This window comes from Sander vitreus, chromosome 12 (genome assembly GCF_031162955.1).
Source record: "Sander vitreus isolate 19-12246 chromosome 12, sanVit1, whole genome shotgun sequence".
In the NCBI taxonomy this organism is placed as follows: domain Eukaryota; kingdom Metazoa; phylum Chordata; class Actinopteri; order Perciformes; family Percidae; genus Sander; species Sander vitreus.
In genome coordinates, this window is record NC_135866.1 from 30,128,938 (window position 1) to 30,150,619 (window position 21,682).

Below are 21,682 nucleotides of genomic sequence, written 5' to 3' on the forward strand. Positions count from 1 at the left end.
ATCAGGTGATGAAGACCGTGGTGAAGGACAGTATTAATCAGGTGATGGAGACCGTGGTGAAGGACAGTATTAATCAGGTGATGAAGACCGTGGTGAAGGACAGTATTAATCAGGTGATGGAGACCGTGGTGAAGGACAGTATTAATGAGGTGATGAAGACCGTGGTGAAGGACAGTATTAATGAGGTGATGGAGACCAGAAAGTCTCCTATATGGTTCCAGGTCTTTGGTTATGTTGCTGCCTTGATCTGTTCCCCTCACTATTCAGCTGAGGGAGCAGCTAGGGTCGACGTTTTTGTTTTTACGTTTCTTCATTCGGATCCATTTGCGATCCGTTCCATTCTGCATAAACCAACAGCAGTTTACGCGCTTCGTCCTGGTTGCTTTACCGGTATTCATTAAGATAATTCTAAACAGATTTCTGTAGTTCAAACAACTCTGAAAACGGAGCTGCAGAGAGTAAAGAAAGCCACACTGACACATCAGAGGACAACAGACAACACTTGGGGCGTAATAACATTCAGTTATTGTTTATTATTAAATGATTTCTCCATCTTTCAGTGGCAGCCATCGTATTGCCCCACAGGACAATAACGTGACAAAATATACATCAGGAGACATTAAAATGATCCACATTGTCTTCATGTTTCAAAATCTCCAAGAAAATAAACTTCATGTCTAATCTACTAGTAGATAAACATGTTAAAATAAGCAGGAAGCTGATAACCCAGTGTAGAAATATGTGGAAATTTGTATTTCCGATTAAAATGTATTTTCAAAAAATGTTTCTTTATGATTCAGGAGGACGGGACAATAACATAATAGATATAAGAAACTTAAAAATGTAACAAGCAGCTGATATTGCGGTTTGAAAACCCGAATTAAACAATGTAAATACAAATGTTCAGGTTTGCAGAGAGAGAGCTGCAGACTTATACATTGGTGGTAATGGTGACCGAAAGGTAATGGTCCAAAAACAAAATGTGGTCACACTTAAATATTTATCATCACACATGTTAATCTGTGTTTCCCTTCTTGGTGAACAGCACATGCAAATAACTGCAGGAATACTTGTGTACAAACGAAAAGGCTTCATCTAGGATTGAGTTTTTCTTGGACAAAGTCATGCAAGTCTAAGTATCTCAGTATGGAGACTGTGTCCCGTTTTTTCTTTTATTATCTGTGTCAGGATGGACCTCTTCTTTGTTTTGGTGGTTATCTGTTTAGGGTATAGATTCAAAAAAATTCCTGAACTTTGAAAAAAACCCATGATGTCGTACTTGTATGGCTTCCAGGGACAAAACTCGTTGCTTCCAGCCTGGCTTGGCCTCAGATTTCTCTCCCTCAATAAGCATGCGAATGTAGCCTGTAGTGGAGAGAGGATCTGGCTTCAGTGTTTTCTCTTTAAGTTTGTTGAAACACTCAGTAGATCTCTCTATCAGTGTGTTCACCTCAGCCATCACAGGAACATATCCAGCTGTCTCTCTTATCTCCCAAAGCTTGGCTAGCCCAAAATTAACCTGCGTTTGCAAAGTTTTATATGAATTCCCGAGCTGCTCTCTTTCTCTGAGGACCTCTTTAGTCATTGTCAAGCTTTTGGTGTCTAGGACATTTACAGCAACAAAGAACCTCTTCATGCCTTTTGTACCCATGTTCCAACACATCTGATGAAAGCCTCCATCATCATCTTCATCATCCCCACTCATACTGTCTGCTGCAGATGATTTGTTGTCCGCAAACAACGCTGAATTATTGAATTTGAAGTGAACTGGCAGCCCGCTTTTTGTTTTAGGACATGGGACACCTGAAGCATTGATTGCCTCTAGAACTGGTGGTTGCTGGCCGTCTGCAGACGTCACCAGAACCCGGAGGTTTTCTGCAACATCTTCGCCAAAGATTGAGAGCACAGAATCCATCAAACGTTTCTGTGATGGTGTGAGTCGTGTTAAAGCAGCCTGAGCTACGTAACAAACGGCAGCAATTTCACTGAAACACTCTGCAGAGAAGAGATTGCGCAGATGTTCAATGATCTCCTCGTCTCTTTCTATGCCTCCTGTATCTCCAAAGCCTGGAGTGTCAACAATGGTCAGTGAGTAGTTGATTTTAAAGCCATCCTGGTGGTTGATTTTGTACACAGTGACTTCAGAAGTCTGACTTTCAGCTCGTGATCTCGACTGACCCTCATCAATTAATTTGAACCTGAAACTGTCCTTCCACTCTACACCAACTATGTAGTTGATCATTGCATTGATCAGAGTGGACTTTCCTGATCTGGTCACCCCGAAAAGCATTATAGTGCGATTCTGCCTTGTGCTTTCTTTGCCAAAACTGAATCTTCGGCATCCACTGATGTTCATATCTTCTTCTGTCAGAGTCAGTTTGTAAACTGATGGTGAATCACAATTCATCCTTTCGCTTTTACTGTTGAGGGATTCCGTTAGCGTAAACTTTGTTGTGCGGACGTTAACAGTGATGCTTTCTTTGCTTCTGCCAGCTACACCACAATCACATCTGACCCTGACAACATATTCTGTCTCTGACTGAAGCTCTGATATGATCGCCTTTTCAGCTCCTACCATCATTTCGTTCCATTGGAGGTCTTCCCTCTTTAACCCTGTTGTCTGTTTTGGCGTACTCCACGATGTAGCTCAAAATGTGGACATCTTGTCCAAGCTCAGCAGGTTTCTCCCAGCTAACTGATATCTCTCTTGAGTTTGGTTCAACTCTAGATTTTCCAGGAGGGCTGCAAGGTAAGGTTTTAGTGGAACCAGTGACTTCATTGGCTGGCCCAACACCTACTGAGGTCACTGCTCTGCATTTGAACATATACTCTGTGTTAGGACTCAGATCGCTCACTGAGACTTCTTCAGATTTTGATGCTGTCTTCTGTTTCCATTCATCCTCTCCACTGACACAGTACTCAACAGAGTAGGAGGTGATGTCCTCTGCTCCAAATCTGGGTGGAGAAACCTTCAGAGTCACACTGTTGTGGTTTATATCACTTACTGTCACTGTTTCAGGCTTTGAAGGAGGCTCAAAGTTCTCACTGACAGAAAAGCCGTCTTCATAAAGGTAGATGCTTGAACCTTTCTGTGTCTCATTTGTTGAACCCACTGTCAGGAACTTAATCTTCTTGTTCTCCTTGTTGGCCTCTGCAAAGTCACTGAAGAGCTTTGCTTTATGCCTCATTTCTTGTGCTACATCTTTTGAGGTGTACCATAGTTCCTTCTCTACATCTTGGGTATGTGCACCTTGAGCGTCTTCTGGTGTTTGTTTTAAGTAGTTTGATAAAGCTGAAAGGTACGGTTCAGCACTTCCAAGTGAGGTGAAAACAAAACACACAGCATGTTGTGCACTGAGAACTTCCTCATGAAGACCATTTTGAGAAGGGACAATCTTGGTGTTTTTCATCATGTTGGTGAAAGACTTTAACATCCAGATTTCTCTCTCTTTACAGTCCATCCACTCGTTCAGGTTTTTGCTGTTGAAAGGAGAAGAATGTCTCTTCTTCAGGATCTCTGCGAGCCCATCCTCCTCTTCTCCTCCTCCTCGGATTGACGGAAGTTTCTTTGCCAACGTTCGTTGGAATTCCAGCTTGAACTCAGAGGACATTTCTTTAAAACTTTTAATCTTTTTGCTAATCTGTGGGAACTGCTGTGCAGTGGTGGTCCTCAGTGCATCATTGCACTTCATTTCCAGCTCACTGAAGTCCTCCAGGACACTCTGTGATTCTTGAACTAATCTTATACTTATCTGACGGACAAGTTTGGCAGCAGAAGAATCTAAACTTGTCAATGGCAGCAGCCAGACCTTCATTGGCACGGCGTTTTCTCCGTCCGCTCCCAACAATTTTGGCAGGCTTTGGTAGACTTCTACTGCATCCTGAAAGGATGTGGGAGATTTCTGAAGGGAAAAGTCTCCAAAGAATCTGCAAGAGAATTTTTCAACAATTTCTCTGTCCTTGTCTTCCATTTTCAGTGAACCTTCACCCTCAATCGCAAAGCAGGGAATCTTCTTGATCATCACTTTCAAGTTGCCCTGAATGTCTTGATGATCTTCCTTTTCGGACACATCACGGTCAAAGACAAAGAAAGCTTGTGCCCCATAAAGAATAGCAGTGACTACATGTGTTGCTAATCCTTTATCAAATACATACGGATGCTTCACATTGCCTCTTCCAAGATGATCCATTGACAGTTCCTTGACCTTTGTGGTAGCTTTGTAGTTCAGTGTTACTCTGGCCTGACTTTTGGAAGTCTTACTGTCATTCAGGTATTTGGCCGATCCTCCAACCTCTACCAGTCCACCCAAAAAACTTGCCTTCAGCGATGCTTCAACATTTAGTGCTGAAGATTTATCTGCAATTGATTCAGATGCAACTATCTCAAAATCATTGTAGTTCTGCGGTCTTTCTCCAATATGACTCATCAGGTCATCACGGTCCCACAGTGTCATTCCTGCAAAAACAAAAAATCAAGTTAAGCTTTCAGAACCGGCCCGACAAAAGAACAGGTTGTTACGTCCTAAAAAACAGACCGATCTGCTAAACTGATCAAAAGATCTGAGATGAAAACATCGTTAAATATGACTTTAAATACTTAAAGCTGTGGTAGGCATTTATTTTTGGCATTGTTTGGCAAAAATTGGACCATCATTTCTCATTTCTTCAGCATATTCTAATTCAAGTTGTCTGAGAGAAAACTAGACTTTCAGCACCTCCTCTTGGCTTTGTTTTTAGGCTGTACAAAATATAGTGGGAGACTTTGGCCAATCACAGATCATTTTAGAAAGAAAGACCATCATATTAGCTGTTCTGTGTATGCATTGCCTGTGCAACAGAGAGGGAAGAATGAGAGCTGCAGGAAGAGGTCTCACTCTACTTCAAATTCTGGTCTCACTCTACTTCAAATTCTGGTCTCACTCTACTTCAAATTCTGGTCTCACTCTACTTCAAATTCTGGCGTTTTTCTTGCAGTCTACCCACTGCAGCTTTATTGTGTGGATGTGATTGATTGCATTAATTGTATCTTTACCGGGGACGAGTGAGTCTTCGCGGCAGTCGTATAACATCCCGAGGCCGAAAGGCCGGCCGAGTGCCGCCACCTCAACCGTTCTGTTGGCTTTAGAGTCCATCGCTCATTTTGAACTGGACAAAATGGACAACAGCTTGTTAATTCACATCTCTTATAATATCCAACCACCCTCAAATCTTCACAGCAAACAGACACAAACTTACTGCTACGGTCCAGTTTAAATGTACTGTACAGGTACAATGTCAGTAAACAAGAAAATAAAAACAAAGAGAAAGGGACAACGCAAAATAAATGCACATCCCCCCCTCTTTAAATCTCCATTGTGCCAAACGTTCTTCCATAAAGATGATCCGTTTGCATCAGAACACCTGGAGCTCATAATACTGAGACGTCTTCACAAGGTAAACATAGTGGAGCATTTAGCAGCTAAATAGACATATTTCACTTAGGAGTTGGTGGAGACCACAAACTGCTAAAAGACCAAAATCTGGACTGACATTTATCAGGTGGTCACAAACACAGGACTCCAAATGGATAATTATTAGCAGGTTTGGATTTTATAGATCAAACACATTAACCACCTCCTGATGAATAAGATATGATATTATTATTATTATTCAGAGGGCCAGAACTGACAACACTGCTTGTAGCCTATACTGCCATCTTGTGTATGAAGAGGGTAACTGTGATCATGTGCAGTGGCTGCATTATCAGAATTAGTTGGGCCATTTGTTACTCATATCTGCAGCCTTCGAACAAGGTGTGGAGCTGCATGTTTTCTTCCATCTTATTGTGCTTTTAGGATATATATATATATAGCAAAGTTATAAGTTGACTATTTTAATTCCATGATTATTTTAAGTCAACATACAATCATAACATACTGTTGTTAAAAGTGAAACCAAAATAGGCTATAAGGCTGTCATAGCACAGACACCATTGACCCTCTTCCACAATGGTTCGCGATAATGACAAATAGTCCACCACTGATTCATGGTTTTTACACAGAAACTACCAGAAGCATTTCCAGGTAATCTCTGCACCTTTGGATGATTTGTTTAATCTAATATTACCATGTAATGAAATAGAAACAGGCAGTTTTGCATGTTGCACCACTGATTTATGGTTGTTACACAGAAACTACTAGAAGCATTTCCAGGTAACATCTGCACCTCTGTTATTCTAATATTACCATGACATGAAATAGAATACTGGTAGTTTTGCATTTTGCAGCACTGATTTAGGGTTATTGCACATAAACTACCAGACGTGTTTCCAGGTAAGAAGTCACAAGACTAAACATATCATTTGTAATGTATTACCTTGAAACAAAAGGGAAATATTTGGAACACAAAGGGTGGATGAATTTCAGCATTATAATATGGTAATTACCAATTTTATATTCCAAGAAGTTTGATCTAATTTGGAAGGTATTACACTGATAGTAGCCTATAATACTGTGAAAACAACCACATATATTACCCCATTATTATCATGTTATTACAATATTACCATTACCCAGATATACATATGGTTATCATCGAACCCTTTCCTAGTTATTACATTGGTAATTGCATGTTATTACATCTGTTACCTTCTTATCACCGTATTACATCTTATTACTGTGATGTATTACCCAGTTATTACTTTGGTAATTACATGTTATTACCTACATATTACCTCTTTATTATCACACTGTTTTCCCACTATTACCATCTTATTACCGTGGTGTAATGTAAAGTGCTACCACCTACCTTGAACAATTTCTCCTTTTCTATGGAGCCTCTTTATCTATCTACTTCAGAATCAGAATACTTTATTGAATAAATGCTATAACACAGTATATATTACTGCATTGCTTTTACATCATATAAAAACATAGCCACAGTCATTGGTTAAGCAACAAGAAACTGCGGCACTCTTACTCCGCAGCAGAGCTGAGGCATGCAACAGCACATTAACAAAAGAGAACTGATGTACTTACAGTGAAGATGTGTGAGATCATCTGAGGCGCAGCTGTAGTTTCAGACATTATATCCTCTCTGAGAGAGAAACGCCCCTAGATCTTTATTTATTAATAGGAGGCGGCACAGAGGAGAATCAGGCTGATTTCCCAGAAATGGCATGACCTGCAGAGTGTAGAGGGAGGAGAAAGGTCAGTTAAAGTATATAATCTCTATTTGCCTTTGTGATGATGATAAATGCCACAGATTTCAATACAAAAAAACACACAGGACTTTAGTAGAAAGCACTTCTTGTAAAAGGTCTTACATTTTCTGTAGATTATCCTGTAGGCATTTACAATGGTCTACTAGCTGTACCAGTGTTTTTTCTATTTATTATTGTAACAAAGAAGCATTAATAGGTTAATATTGATGTATAACAGTCATGTTGATGTTCTATGACAGAGAATGAGTAGCTCGGCTCTTCCGCATTGTTGGCCCATAACGCTGGTTGGCTCACGATGGGCATGTGCACGAGCAACAATTTGTTTGTGTTGTCGTAGCAACATGCGCGTTCATGAGCTCCTCTCGTGTCTCGTACAAGTGGCGAACTCATGAACTCTCCGTTTTCATTGTATAAATATTCACTAACGTTAAACATTGTGTTGTCCCTGGTCGCTTACATGCTTAGCGAAATAAACGATAGATGTATTTAGCTAGACAACCAAGGAGATTTAATAATTATGTTGTGCTACTAGCTAGTTATTAGCTAGCTAGCTAGCTAATAACTAGCGCTAGCAGTTAGCCTGCAGTTTCGTGAACAGAGCTCATCCATGGCTTCATCCTTCATCCACGTTACGAGCTTTACAGCATACAGCCCTTGGATGTATCATAAGAGAGAACTAAGGCGATGTAATCACTATGTCTGTAGTAACGTTGTGTAGCTAGGCATATAACTAGCTATGTATAGATCTTAATACAGCCATGCTAGCTACCCCTGATGTTAGCAACTAGCTAGCTAGCCGATAGCCCACCAGTTTGGGAAACGCTAATGACGTTACATCCACGTAGCTAACAGGCTTTACAGCATACATACATCCCTCGGATGTATCATAACTTCATAAGATAATACCATAGACGTATTAATAGAACACATGGTGAATTACAACCATTAGCTATATCCATTATTACAGCTAGCTACATGAGCTCGGGAGAACAGTCATGTGAGCGGGCGGGCGCAGTCCCGCGGCTCCGCTCGCGTCCACTATGCACGTTCATCATGCCAAATTTAATAATTCTGGATTCGCTTCTAGTGAATGTTAAAAATGTTAAAAACGTGACGTTTTAAACAAGGACCCTTTTCAGTGTTCGGGCTGGTAAGTTGATATACCCCGAAACAAATTATCCGCTGAAATATAGACGTTTCTTTCGCCATGCAGAGTCTATGTGAAGTCTTTCTGGGCCATGGGGTGCAGTACCACCATGATCCGCTAAGCCCATGGTGGCTTTTAGACTTGACACTCTTCCTGGGGGCTTGATCCGCACCGCCTGTAAGATCCGTTTCAGCTCATGCGCAGAAACTCAACGTGTTTTACGACACTGCCTGATCAGTTCTACGCTTGCGCGAACACCGGCAAACTTCACAGCTCTATGCACGCATTGGCGTAAGGATGTTTGGACATTTCTGGTTACCAGAAGAAAACATTAGACAGTGACAGTCGACCGTTATGATGGCAGAGATGAAGTTTACAAGGTGTTTGCTGGAGTTGCCTAAAGTTTCTGTTAATGATATACGGAGAGTCGTCCGGCCATCCAGTACAACACCACGTAGTAAATTAAATAAAGGCTTCAAATGTTACGTTTCATCATTTCTTTGCAACTTTGAAGGTAATTTGCTAACGCTAGCTAGCCTGAGCTAGAAGCCTTGCTTTGGTGTTTTTAAGTGATGACTCCGTCCTGCTTCAGGTTAATCATGCTTTATATACAGTTTAAGCATGTGTATACCTCTCACTTCATGTGTTTGTACTTCTATGAAAGTATCAGGTAAAAACAGGGCTACAAATGAGATCTCTGTAAGAGACCAGCTAACTCCTAGCAAACTATTATGTAGCTCAATGCTGGACATTTCACCCCAAATTCCGGTCACTTTACTGAATTTGTATTTGTTTAGTATTTGGTTTAGAAGCCTTTATTGGCGATTTTTTACGGTACAAAGTCCTGCTACATACGTACTAGCTATTTATGCTCCGCTATGTCGCGTTAGCATGCAGCTACAATAGTTAGCTATGAGCAGTGTTGGGAAGGATACTTTCAAAACGTATTCCGTTACAAAGTACAGAATACATGCCCAAAACTGTAATTTGTAACGTATTCCGTTAAATTACTCAATCTGAGTAACGTATTCTGAATACTTGGATTACTTCCACATTGAATTGCATTTTATAAGTACTGTTACTGTTATAGTACTTTTACTGTTATTTGTCAACAAGATTCAACAAGACATTTTCACCTGGCTATACCCAATGTTTAGATCTGTTATGGTATTTATGCAAATGAACCCACATACATAATTAGATTATTTGCCCATGTTAACAATTTCAAAAACTTTTAATACATTTTTTGTTTGTCTTGATGTAAGTAATCAACTCAGTAATTTTCATAGTGATATCTAAAGGTTAAAATGTTTACCCTATTCACGTGAGAAAAAGAATGAATAGGCGTATGAATGGGCTATATTTGGGTCTTTTTCAAAACTTTCCCCTAATGGGAATATCTATTTTAGATATTTGCTGAATTATATGCATGTGTTATCAGTTAGCATTGAGTGCAAAGATGCAAAAGATACTTTTGCTTATTTTTTGCAATATTACGGAGAGAGGTTTCTCAGAAATGGTCTCATTTGTTGTAAGTGTGTGTGTGTGTGTGTGTGTGTGTGGACTGTACTGTAGGCTGAATACAGTTGTGCTCATAAGTGTGCATACCCTGGCAGAATTTGTGAAAAGTTTACCATTCTTTTAAGAAAACAAGTTACCAGGCAAAACATGGTACTTTTATTTAAATGGGTTTCAAATTAAACCATAAAGTATTACAGACTGGTGCAATCATAAAACAAAACATAGCAATAAAGAAAATAATGAGATGATCCCCGCTCAAATGTTTACATACCCTTAGATTTTAATACTGTGTATTGCCCTCTTTTGCATCAATGACAGCTTGCAGTCTTTTTTGATAGTTGTGGTACCTTATTCTCCAGATGGTAGAGATGCCCATTCTTCTTGACAAAAAGCCTCCAGGTCCCCTAAATTCTTGGGTTGATATTGAGGTCAGGAGACTGTGATGGCCACTCCAAAACCTTCACTTTTTTTCCAGCCTGGTCTCACAGAATTCCGTGAAATGATCATGAACTGTTAACAGCATTACGTGCTGGGGGCCAAAAGGAATGTGTGGCCACCACGGAGAACAATGCCAATGTAAAGTCAATGAATCTGCATAGGGAGGTTGGTTGGGGGGGGTGGATGGGTCAAACAACACAGGACTTTCACCCAGGAGACCGGGGATCGTGTCCCGTGTGTCACGTTTCCTAAACCCAAACATCGCTTTCTTCTTTTACTAAACCCAACCGTCCCGTTTTTTTTTATTTATTTTATTTAATTTTTATCAAGAATGCCTTACACATGTGGCCGGGTTAGCTCAGCTGGTAGCGCAGGCGCACATATACAGAGGTTTACTCCTCGACGCAGGGCTGCGGGTTCGACTCTGACCTGCGGCCCTTTGCTGCATGTCATTCCCCCTCTCTCTCCCCTTTCATGTCTTCATCTGTCTTGTGAAATTAAAGGCCTAAAATTGTGACAGTTCAGGGAATTAGAGGACCCAAATGCAGAAAACAGGCAGGCAGGAGAAGTCTGAGTTGGCGGATTTATTTGTCCCCAAAAAACAAAGTACAAATTAACCAAAGGGAGTCCTGAGAGGGGCAGGCAAAAACTTATCCAGAGTGAAGAAAAACAAGAACAGGGAATCCAAAAAAAACCAAAGCAGGACAAACCAGAAACTTGAGACCAAAGGAAATCCAGGGAGCCAAAAACCAGCCAAAAAAACAGACACGAACTGACACGACAGGCAAACGCAAAACCATCTGACACAAGACAACGGGAACACAGTGGCTAAATACAAGAGGTAATGAGCAAATAAGGGACAGGTGATACAGCAGGTGAAACACATTAGGGCAGGGCAGGACAATCAGACAAGGGGGGCAAACACAGGAAGTAAAACTAGACATGACAAGACAGAAAACCAGACTATCAAAATAAAACAGGAAACAGAAATATACACAATCCACAGAATGCACAATCACAATAAGACAAAACATAGGACCGAAATACAACAAAGTACAAAGCAAAATACCGAAACCATAACAAAAATGCCCCAAAAAATAATCTTAAAAAAAAAAAGAATGCCTTACACATGAAAAGACGTCAAATACAATCAAGGATACAAACACAATAAAGTCCAGGACTTATTTCCATTGTGGTCCTCAACACATAACATCAGGACAAGACAAGACATTTACAGAGTGTGTGAAAATCAATGACATAACATGAAAGCATTTTTCTTAAAAAAATAAAAACTAGGGAGGAGCGAGCTAGTCTTCGTTTTGTTTGAAAATACTTTGAACGTCAACAAGAAGTAACGTCACCCAACATCGCTTAGAGCACCTTTTAATGAATGAAATATATATATATATATATATATATATATATATATATATATATATATATATATATATATATTTAAGCTAAATATATAACCATTTACCTCGTAAAAACAAATAGTGCTTGTGTGAGTGTCATGAGATAATCTGTTTCTGGCTCCCTCATCATTCAATATTTCACACACTGCGTGTTAGATAGATACTCTCTTTCCATAGAAGTCTAATCACCTAGATATTGCTATTCTAGCGTAAACAACACAAACACACAGGAGTGGGGGAGACCCTGTATGGGGCTGAGGCAATAATAAGGTTATAATTGACAATAATATTGTTCACATTTCTGAATGTGCATTTGTTAAGCACCATTCAATTAACATGAGACTGTCTAAAATGAAACAGCACATTGTAGTTTCTGTATTTATCCCCAAGGCATTATCAGTAAAACGGAGAAAATGGGGAAAAACTGTGTTGCAGGTCGATTTAAGGTGTGTGCCCCTAAATGTTCCGCCTGGGCCCCTAAGATTTCTTAGTTGGGGGCTAAAGTGCTCCTAGTAAAAAAAGTTAGTCTGGAGCCCTGAATAAGTGACATGGAACACTGATATTACACATGCTGTACACCAACCTTTTTGAAACTGAGAGCTACTTCATGGGTGCTGAGTCATACGAAGGGCTACCAGTTTGATACTTCTACTCTTCTGAAATAACACATTTGCTCAGTTTGCCTTTAGTTATATATGATTATTAATGATTAATGATAGTCATCTATGTGAAGACACTGATCACGTTAATGAGTTCTCATTATCAATAATGATCAACAATGACTTAAGGTGGGAAACAGATAATATCAATATTCAATTTTCATTTTTAGAACAGGCCTGAGGGCTACTCATGTGGTCCTTGGGGGCTCCCACCGTGTTGGTGACCCCTGCTGTACACACTTTCTGGGTGTGTATGTGTATAGGTAGGCTATATGTATGAAAGTATGTAAATAACTATGTTTTGAGTTTTATTTTTTTCTAATTAAAATATTTGTGTATATGTTATGCATGTGTAGCATGATGGGGCTACAACTTACATTTCATTGTGCAACCCTGCGTTGTAAATGCCAATAAATAAACCTTGATACTTTGACACCTTGGTGATAATGATAAACGCCAGACAGTACCATAAAAAACAGATAACGCAAGACTATTTCTTTGGTAAAATGTATTTCCAATGAACGTTTCTCACTTTTTTCTGTACATTACCCAAAGTAATTAGCACCCTGTGGGACCCCACAGCAGAGGTTCAAGAAGCTGGATGAAAAAGTTTATTTTAAAGAGGCCACAGTCCACACAAAATTAGTTTTGTGCTTTACACAATTACATTAATTGTTGTGCACATACTGTATGATGTTAATATAAATGAATGTTCTAATACTGCACATGCTGTGTATAAAAACTGCATTTTCTGCTCAAAATTGGCTTGTATTGGTTTGGATTCGACAGTTTGGTTCAGCTGAAACCTCTCCCCCTTTGGTCTAGGTGTTGCTGGTGTGGAGTCAGAGGTCCACCAGCTTCACCAGGGCCTTTTAGAAAAAGACTGGTCCAGCACCTTTGGTCAGGAGCTGGAAAGACTAATGTTGTCTGGTGTCAAAATCCTGTTTCAGGAGTCTTTATGACCTATAATCATCAACCATGTAGGCTGAGTCCTTTGCAGCGGCCCGGGTTCAAATCCGACCTGCGGCCCTTTGCTGCGTGTCATCTCCACTGTCTCTCCCCCCTTTCCTGTCCTATCCACTGTCAATATCTAATAAAGGGAAAACGCCCCCAAAAAATAATCTTAAAAAAAAGAAAGAATGATGAAGAAATAGGTTTAGATTGATGTAGAACAGTCATGTTGACCACAGTTCTTCTGCAGTGGCTTAAATGTGTGATCAGATAGTCAACTTGCTAATGACTGATAAAGCACTGGGTTAAAAGGACATTAAACTTTATGGTTGTTGTGGAAAATGCTACGTTTTTCTTTCACTTTCAGGTGTACATGGCGGGTTTCTGGGAAATGCTCTCACTTGTTGTAAAGTCATTGACCCGGTTTATGTTCGTGTTTATCTTGATCCTCTGGCTCGTAAGATTAACTTTTGGTATATATTATCAAAAGGTCAGAAAAAAGAAGGTATTTTACTGAAGACTTTTTCTGTGCTGTTGTGGAGATGGGTCAGCAGCGTGACGTTCCTGGGAGTTCACCTGTCGGGCACCCCGCCCCCCAACACCTTGACAGCTGATGCCACTGAACTGCACTCTATAATTGTTCCTATTTCATGGCCCTGATTGTGCTGTCTGAATGTTTGTTTTTAGCCTTTGACGTATCATTTTTGAACTTAGAAGTATTTATTTCAGTTTTTGTTAATTGCACTGTGACTGATGAGAAACAACGTTTTCTGTGTATGCAAGTACTCAGTGATATGACCAATCAGAAATGGGTTTATTGCCACAATAAATTACACTTATGCGGAATTCCACTTGGTGATACTTGATGACCACCACTTTAAATCAAACAAAGTTAATCTACGTCATATATCTAACTGATTGCCCGTTTACTAGCCAATTCATAATCAATTAGTTCTGTATTCAATGAGACAAGACTCAGGAAGAAGTGAAGCCACTCCAAAGTGTGTGTGTGTGTGCGTGTGTGTGTGTGTGTGTGTGTGTGTGTGTGTGTGTGCGCGTGTGTGCGTGTGTGTGCGTGTGTGTGTGTGTGTGTGTGATGCATATAAAAAGATGCAACAGAGCGAAGTGAAGAAGAACTCGTCCTCCCTGATCAGAGACGAACTGAACGGTAAGTTGCTAAACACAATGAGCGGTTACTCTTTATAAGTTGTTTCAGTGTTTGTAATTATAGTGACATGACCATAACTGCATGATTTCATTTCAGTTATAAAATGATGTATATTTTGTAGTCTATCAGACAAGTTTAACAAACTCTGGTCAATTCTGTTCTTTTACATCTTGTCCCACATAATTGATCCAAGTCATTGTTTGATAACTCAAAACTGCATCAATAATATTAAAGTATTATTCTTCTGTCTTTGGGGTTTTCTATAGGCAGTTGACAACTGGCAGTGCTTTCATATGCTGAAGGATTCAACAGTGAAGTTAATTTACACTTCCTCCTTCTACACTTTAAGATCATCAGCAGCTTGGCCGTCCAAGACAACTAGGTGTGAGTAAAAATAAATGACACAGGAAGACTATAAACTGTGTATAGAGTATACTGTATGCAACCCTCCAAACTGTCAGGTTCTCAGGAAGACCAAATAAAAAACCTTCAAGTGAAAGCATAAAAGTGACTTGTTCTAAGCCCCACACCCTGAGTTGCTGTTGCTACGCCCGTAAAGTTTACAATTCTAGCACATTACATACAAAGTTAGTGATGTTTGATTGAACTCTAAAATTGTGTTGAACAATTAGTCTTTGATTTCAGATGCAGACGGAAGCAGGCGTCTCATTTTTGTCAATTACAATTGTCACTGGCAGATTTTAACAGCAGCTCTAATTTGAATGTTGGCTTGCTCATTACTGGCTACATTACTGTCTTTTAATGAAGAATGAACTTACAAAAAACAAAGAACAGAATAGAAGCAGGGGTTCCACATCAAAACTAACTAAATGACTTTTCTCAGATCTAATGATTGTAGTTTTTTTGGTAGATTTTAGTGTTATTTTTTATCTGCTGTAGCTATTCAACACATTTTAGAAACAGAATGTGTTATAATAATGGCCCCAGATGATGCGAAACTGCATTTTCTATTATTAAAAAACTATATTTTCTTGAGAGGACCCCTTAAACACCACGTTAAATACGTGCATGTAAGCTGTTCACACACCTAGGGAAAGAATATTTGATGTTCTGCTTTATTTTTTAGATTAATCAAGTGCAACTTCCTTCAGCTTGTTGCTGCTTATCTTACATAAGAAGACATCCAGGAACGTCAGACTTTGGACATTTAAACCCCACAGTGATGCCAACTGCAGTGCCTATTATCAGATAACACGTAAGGTAAATGATAAATGTGATTATGTCAATAAATGCATGACCCAAAAATGATCATACAGATATATGAGGTTTTAAAACCATTACCGTACCATAAATACAGCTATGGTTTAAAAGGTACTTTGTTCTTTTTGTATTTTAGGAGTTTGAGATCATTTAAATCCCAGAGCAGCATTTTGGATCCTAAACCAGACGACTGAACTGAGAACAGCCAACAAAGGTTAGTTGTAATTCATCTCCAGCAGATTCTTTTTTTAATCTAATACTTGAGTATTTTTACTAGACTGGCTAGCTGCTGCAGTCATGAACTGAACCCTGCACCATAGCTGCTAAACTGATCCCAACTCATAAGTAAACTGATTAAGATTGCTGAATTTGACTTCTGCAAAGATCAACCTTCAACTTCACCTCATCATTTGCTGAACACCAACGTGATCTGAAACTGATATTTTCTTAATGCAATACTGAAGTCAACTACAAGCTGTTGAATGAAGCAGAATCTTTCAACTTCGTGTCTCATTTTTTATACTGATGACTAATTCAGGAGAATTAAATGTCCATTATAGTTGAAATCCTAAAAGAGTCACCTGGCATTGTAAGAAATAAATGTATTTTACCATTCATAACCGGAGCAGCTGTTGCACTATTATAAGCTACAATCAATAATAACACAGAGTGGTAGTAAACCGCCATGGTAGCTGCAAGTGTGGGTTAAATTATGTTTAATAAATTGTATATATTTCAATATATGCAGATTCAGACCGGGGAGTACTTCACAATAACAGAATCAATGCTCTCCAGCAAGATGGATGATCTGCTCTGACCACAAAGAGCCACACCTGTCCATTTTCTCATTGGAAATACTTCTCCACAGGGCTGGCCCTGGTACTAACCAACTTTTACTTAAATACTGGCGACATAATTACTTCCCTTCAACATAATGCAATCTAGACTTCGGTCAGGTTTTAGGTCAGTCTTTTCAGGATCAAATTTAAACCGTGCTGGAAAAACAGTGCGAACCAAGACTCCGGTTGATTCACATCTTGTTATTTCACAACAAAATATTTGCAGTAAAGAGAAGCTAGTGCGTATTAAACGGCTTGCTGACACTGTTAAAGAAAAAAGCACATTGCTAGAACATCAGAAAGGGTCTCTTCCAGTTTATAAAGTTCCCCTGACAGAAGAACAAATCAATGTTGATGGGTGCAAGCAATTCTGTTTTGGGAAAGAGTCCATTAAAACTAATCGCACCATAATGGTTTTCGGAGCAACTGGGGCTGGGAAGTCAACTCTCATCAATGGGATGATCAATTACATTCTAGGTGTCAAATGGGACGATTCATATCGGTTTAAGTTAGTTGATGAGGGTCAGTTGAAATCACAAGCTGAAAGTCAGACTTCTGAAGTCACTGTGTACAAAATCAACCACCAGGAAGGTTTTAAAATCAACTACTCACTGACCATTGTTGACACTCCAGGCTTTGGAGATACAAGAGGCATAGAAAGAGACCAGATGATCACGGAACAGCTACGTAATCTCTTCTCTGCTGATTGTGGTGTCAGTGAAATTGACGCTGTGTGTTTTGTAGCTCAGGCTGCTTTAGCACGACTCACACCATCACAGAAATGTGTGTTTGATTCTGTGCTCTCAATCTTTGGCAAAGATGTGGCAGAAAACATCCGGGTTCTGGTGACATTCGCAGACGGCCAGCAACCACCAGTTCTAGAGGCAATCAATGCTTCAGGTGTCCCATGTCCTAAAACAAAAGACGGGCTGCCAGTTCACTTCAAATTCAATAATTCAGCGTTGTTTGCAGACAACAAATCATCTGCAGCAGACAGTATGAGTGGAGATGATGAAGATGATGGATGCTTTGATCAGATGTTTTGGGACATGGGAACAAAAAGCATGAAGAGGTTCTTTGTTGCTTTGGATATCGTAGACACCAAAGGCTTGACAATGACTAAAGAGGTCCTCAGAGAAAGAGAGCGGCTCGAGAATTTAGGTGACAATTTGCAGAAACAGGTTAAAGAAGGGTTAACCAAGCTTGAGGAGATAAAAGAGGCAACTGGAATACTTAAAGAGTATGAGGCAGAGACCAGCAGAAATGAGAAGTTTGAGTTTGAATCCAGCGTCCTAGAAGCTATTCAAATAGACATTTCTGGTACCGGAATTCACATCAACAACTGTAAGCAGTGTCATTACACCTGTCACTGTCCCTGTCGAAGATCCAATAAAAGAGGAGATGAGAGACACTGTAGGGCAATGGGATCAGATGGATACTGTACTGTGTGTCCAGGCAAATGTTACTGGAATGAACATCGTAATCAGAGGTACAAATGGGATAGTGAGGAAGTTAAAGAAAAACGAACAATGAAAGAGCTGAAAAAGAAGTACCTAAAAGCTACAGAGTCCAAGAAACCTGTCCAGGCATTGATTGAAAAACTGATCCATGAATATAAAACTGTGCAGGCTGAGGTGGAGACACTGATAGCAAGCTATGCCAAGTGTCAAAACAGACTTGAAGAGATTGCACTGAAGCCAAATCGTCTCTTCACTCCAAAGAACATTGACATGCTTATTGAGGGAGAGCAATCTGAGGCCAAGTCTCGCTGGAAGCAACGTGTTCAACCCCTGATAGCCATGAGAGAACTGGCTGAGTATATAGTTAGAGTAGATAGAGGAGAGAAACTTCTCCCAAATCATTTTACCAAATTCCAGGGTTGTAATCAAGGCCAAAGAAAGAACAAGACTGATACTAATACCAGCCAGGACAACACAGAGACTAATACCAAAAGACCAAGACTTAAATAACACTGAGACCAACATAAAGTAGGACAACACAGACACTGATACCAACCAAGACGTTCTGCATTCAGTGGAAATCCGGAATGATTCTAATATGAACAAAGACTAAGTCAGTGAGCTTGATACAAACCCAAACAAGATGAGACTGACTCCCATACCAACAAAAGCCAAGACAGGAAGCTTCCATGGTAGAACCAGGTCCTGCTAGGGTTTTATTTGTTTATCCATCTCTGATTTGATCCGTTTATATATCCATCCATAAACATAACTTCTTTGGTGTAAAGGTATGTAACAATATACTCAACTCACGATTCACGATTTAAAGTTCACATGACATTTGGACATCTGTCATTGACGGCATATTTGTGTTGCATATTTAATATGTATATTAATAATTGGGGTGTATTTTTGTCCTGGGACACTATGCTTAATGAGAGGTGATTTCTCTTTTTCTTCAGATACTAGGGCCTCCCTCTTACCCATCCGTTTAATCTGCTTGCTATTTTAAAGGTGATGGAAGGAGCTCTTGTCAAGCTCATCCACCTTCTCTTGCTTATGTATTTAGTGCTCGTACCTTGTTTTTGTTTCTGAGTTAAACCACATTATATACCAAAGAAAACACATGATGATTTGAACAAATGTTACACATTGTTGTTTAATACCAGTGTCTATTTCACAGAGCTATTAGTGTTTTCCTTTTTGATTATGCTCATAACTTTGTGTATTTGAAAAACAGAAGGTCATGTAAATCATGAAAATAAATGAAAGCTATTGATGTGTAATAAATAACCTTTTATTGTTGTGTGGTTTATTTAAGGGGCTTTGCTGAATTACAAAGAAATGACATGAAAAACCAGGCCTACTAAAATGAAGTTATATTTCTGTCTTTAGTTTTTTTCCTTTTGTCCTAATGTGTAGCACTCTGCAGCTAGACTTTTTTCAGGTCAGCATTTAACTTGCCAGAATCTAACGATAGACAACTGTTTTATAATACAACCACGTAGACGGAAAATTACACTATTGAGAGATGCATTGCCGCCACCATGTTGACTGGAGTGGCTAAACTCTCATTGGCTCTCATCAGTCTCACCTGAGACCAGGGCGACACCTAGTGGTAACATTTGGTATACCGGTCCGGTGTTTGGCTTAATATCAAACTGGTTTGAAATTGTTTAGACCAGCCCAAGTCTAGTCCGTGTTGATGGAAAGGTGATTAAAAAAAGAATATAACATTTTAATGAAATCCCATTAAATGTTAAGTCTTTTGATTTTAAAAGCGTTGTACTTACCATGCAGACACATTTGGAAACATCACTCGCATCGTGGTGGTGTGCTGTGCAGCGTCTCATCTTCATGACGTAGTTTTCAATCTGCCGGTGTCAATAAACAACTGGAGAAAACGCTTTGATACCAGATTCCTTCAGGAATTTGCAGACTTCCACTGACCTCTTTGCTGTGTAGATCAAAAGAGAAAATGGTTACAGCAACATGTTTTTTAATGAATGTAGAAAAGTTTGCTGTCTAATATCCTTTCTATTTTGTATGAATGTTACTTATGATTTAAGCAAAAGATACTTAAAATGAAATTTTCAATGTCAAAGGTTGATCAAAAACTTACCAGAGTTGTTGCATTTGGACAGCTGCAGGAAAAGCCAAATAAGGTAGTTTTCAGTATAGTATGCCCACATTACTCATGTATCCAAACTACACATATGCAATAATCCATTCATCTGACATTACTGACACTAATGTTTTCACGTTGCTGACCCCTCGCATGTTTTATGTTCATTTTATTTTGTGACTTTTTTGTTTTTCCACTTGTTTGCTTTCATGTATATTTCTGTATATTTTTACTATATTATCTACTAAAAAATGAGCAATATATTACTGTAGTTTCACATGATTGTAATGCATACTGAGTTTAAATGAAATGTTTAAATAAGGCTTTGTTTACATTTATTTTATTTTTTTTAAGTTTTTGTATTGACTTTACATTCACAATTGACCTAATTATGTCATATGTCAAGTTTTTCTTTTCTTTAATGTTTTTGTCTAGAACAAAATGTTTGAAATGAATCAGTTAATGAAGGAAACTGCTCCCGTTGTGCACTACCAGTGTTGTATTGAGCTCTGTCCCCCCCCCGCTCTACCTAAAACTGAACCCTAACTACCGAGGGGGGGCGCTATGCCTTTTAACAGAGAGGAAACCGATCTCGACAGGGGAAAAAACTTTGACACAACACCGTTATCAGATGTAAAGTGCCAACACCGTAGAACCAGCAGTAATTTAGATAAAGTTTAGTTATTTTTTATAAAGTTTTGTGTACTACAGATCCCCCTGTCAGTGGTTGCGTTACACTATGTTCCATGAAGGACAGGTCCTAAAAAATCTGTAATAATCTATTCTGTTATTACCCGCCAATTCTATTTTAATGATATTAAGACATAGGCTATTTTAATTGGGACGTAAAGTACCTGAATAGAAATGAGTTAGACTGTAACTCTCTCCAAACATGTAGTGGAGAAAAACAGCTTTGCACCAAAGCTGTTAGACGTGCCTCATAAGGCTTTTATGTGCGTGTTTGGCCATTTAAAACAACAGGTGTGCTGCGTCAGGCGCCTCCACTGGGTCTGGACATGAAGAGGTCACAAGTCAAAAAGGTTGGAAATCACTGGTTTAATCTTTAACAATTTATTTTATAACATATGTTTTTGTATAAAATCTGAAAAGTGACTATAAGAGTAACCACAATATATCCCTCTCATGTTGTGTCTTTGTGTGACTTTTTTGGTTGTTAAAAAAAGCTCAATATTTCCCTGTGAGTCTTTGCTGTCTTCATGGTTTTGTCTCTGTAGTTATTTTGTGTCTCTATTGGTCTTTTTAGTAATTATAAGAGACATTAGCATGAAACTATAGCTGTCAGATAAATGTAGTGCAGTAAAAAACACAACAGTTCCCTCTGAAATGTGTCCAAGTAGAAGTATAAAGTAGCATGAATGGAAAAGTACCTTCAAACTGTAGTACAGTCCTAGAGTAAATGTAGTCCGTTACTTTGCAGCGCTGCTGTCAGACTGACCTGAAAGGTCCTGGAAGAGAAAACGGAGCTGCAGAGAGTAAAGAAAGCCACACTGACACATCAGAGGACAACAGACAACAC

At 39.2% G+C, this 21,682-nt stretch overlaps 2 protein-coding genes across 3 annotated transcripts; one reads left to right on the forward strand and one right to left on the reverse strand.

The window, feature by feature from the left end:
- Positions 1 to 513: 513 nt before the first annotated feature.
- LOC144527188 (cytolytic toxin-alpha-like) lies at positions 514 to 8,445 on the reverse strand. Its single transcript, XM_078265114.1, has 4 exons — positions 7,304 to 8,445; positions 7,017 to 7,161; positions 5,033 to 5,145; positions 514 to 4,456 (listed from the first exon to the last, which is right to left on the reverse strand). Exons 3-4 carry the CDS (start codon positions 5,130 to 5,132, stop codon positions 2,565 to 2,567), a joined length of 1,992 nt encoding a protein of 663 aa, XP_078121240.1. The 5' UTR covers positions 5,133 to 5,145; positions 7,017 to 7,161; positions 7,304 to 8,445; the 3' UTR covers positions 514 to 2,564.
- A 5,952-nt stretch (positions 8,446 to 14,397) lies between these two features.
- On the forward strand, positions 14,398 to 18,725 carry LOC144527189 (uncharacterized). 2 transcript variants are annotated; one of them, XM_078265115.1, is made up of 5 exons: positions 14,398 to 14,500; positions 14,767 to 14,884; positions 15,588 to 15,721; positions 15,858 to 15,935; positions 16,470 to 18,725. In XM_078265115.1, the coding sequence occupies exon 5, from the start codon at positions 16,656 to 16,658 to the stop codon at positions 18,528 to 18,530; it is 1,875 nt and encodes a 624-aa protein (XP_078121241.1). In that variant the 5' UTR covers positions 14,398 to 14,500; positions 14,767 to 14,884; positions 15,588 to 15,721; positions 15,858 to 15,935; positions 16,470 to 16,655; the 3' UTR covers positions 18,531 to 18,725. The 2 variants fall into 2 exon arrangements, with proteins under 2 accessions (XP_078121241.1, XP_078121242.1); XM_078265116.1 differs by having other exon boundaries at positions 15,613 to 15,721.
- The last annotated feature ends 2,957 nt before the right edge of the window (positions 18,726 to 21,682 follow it).

Coding starts and splice junctions, on each gene's coding strand:
- LOC144527189 (XM_078265115.1), top strand. CDS start 16,656: ATGCAATCTAGACTTCGGTCAGGTTTTAGGTCAGTCTTTTCAGGATCA.
- LOC144527188 (XM_078265114.1), bottom strand. CDS start 5,132: ATGGACTCTAAAGCCAACAGAACGGTTGAGGTGGCGGCACTCGGCCGG. Junction 4,457..5,032: donor CGAAGACTCACTCGTCCCCG/GTAAAGATACAA, acceptor TTGTTTTTGCAG/GAATGACACTGTGGGACCGT.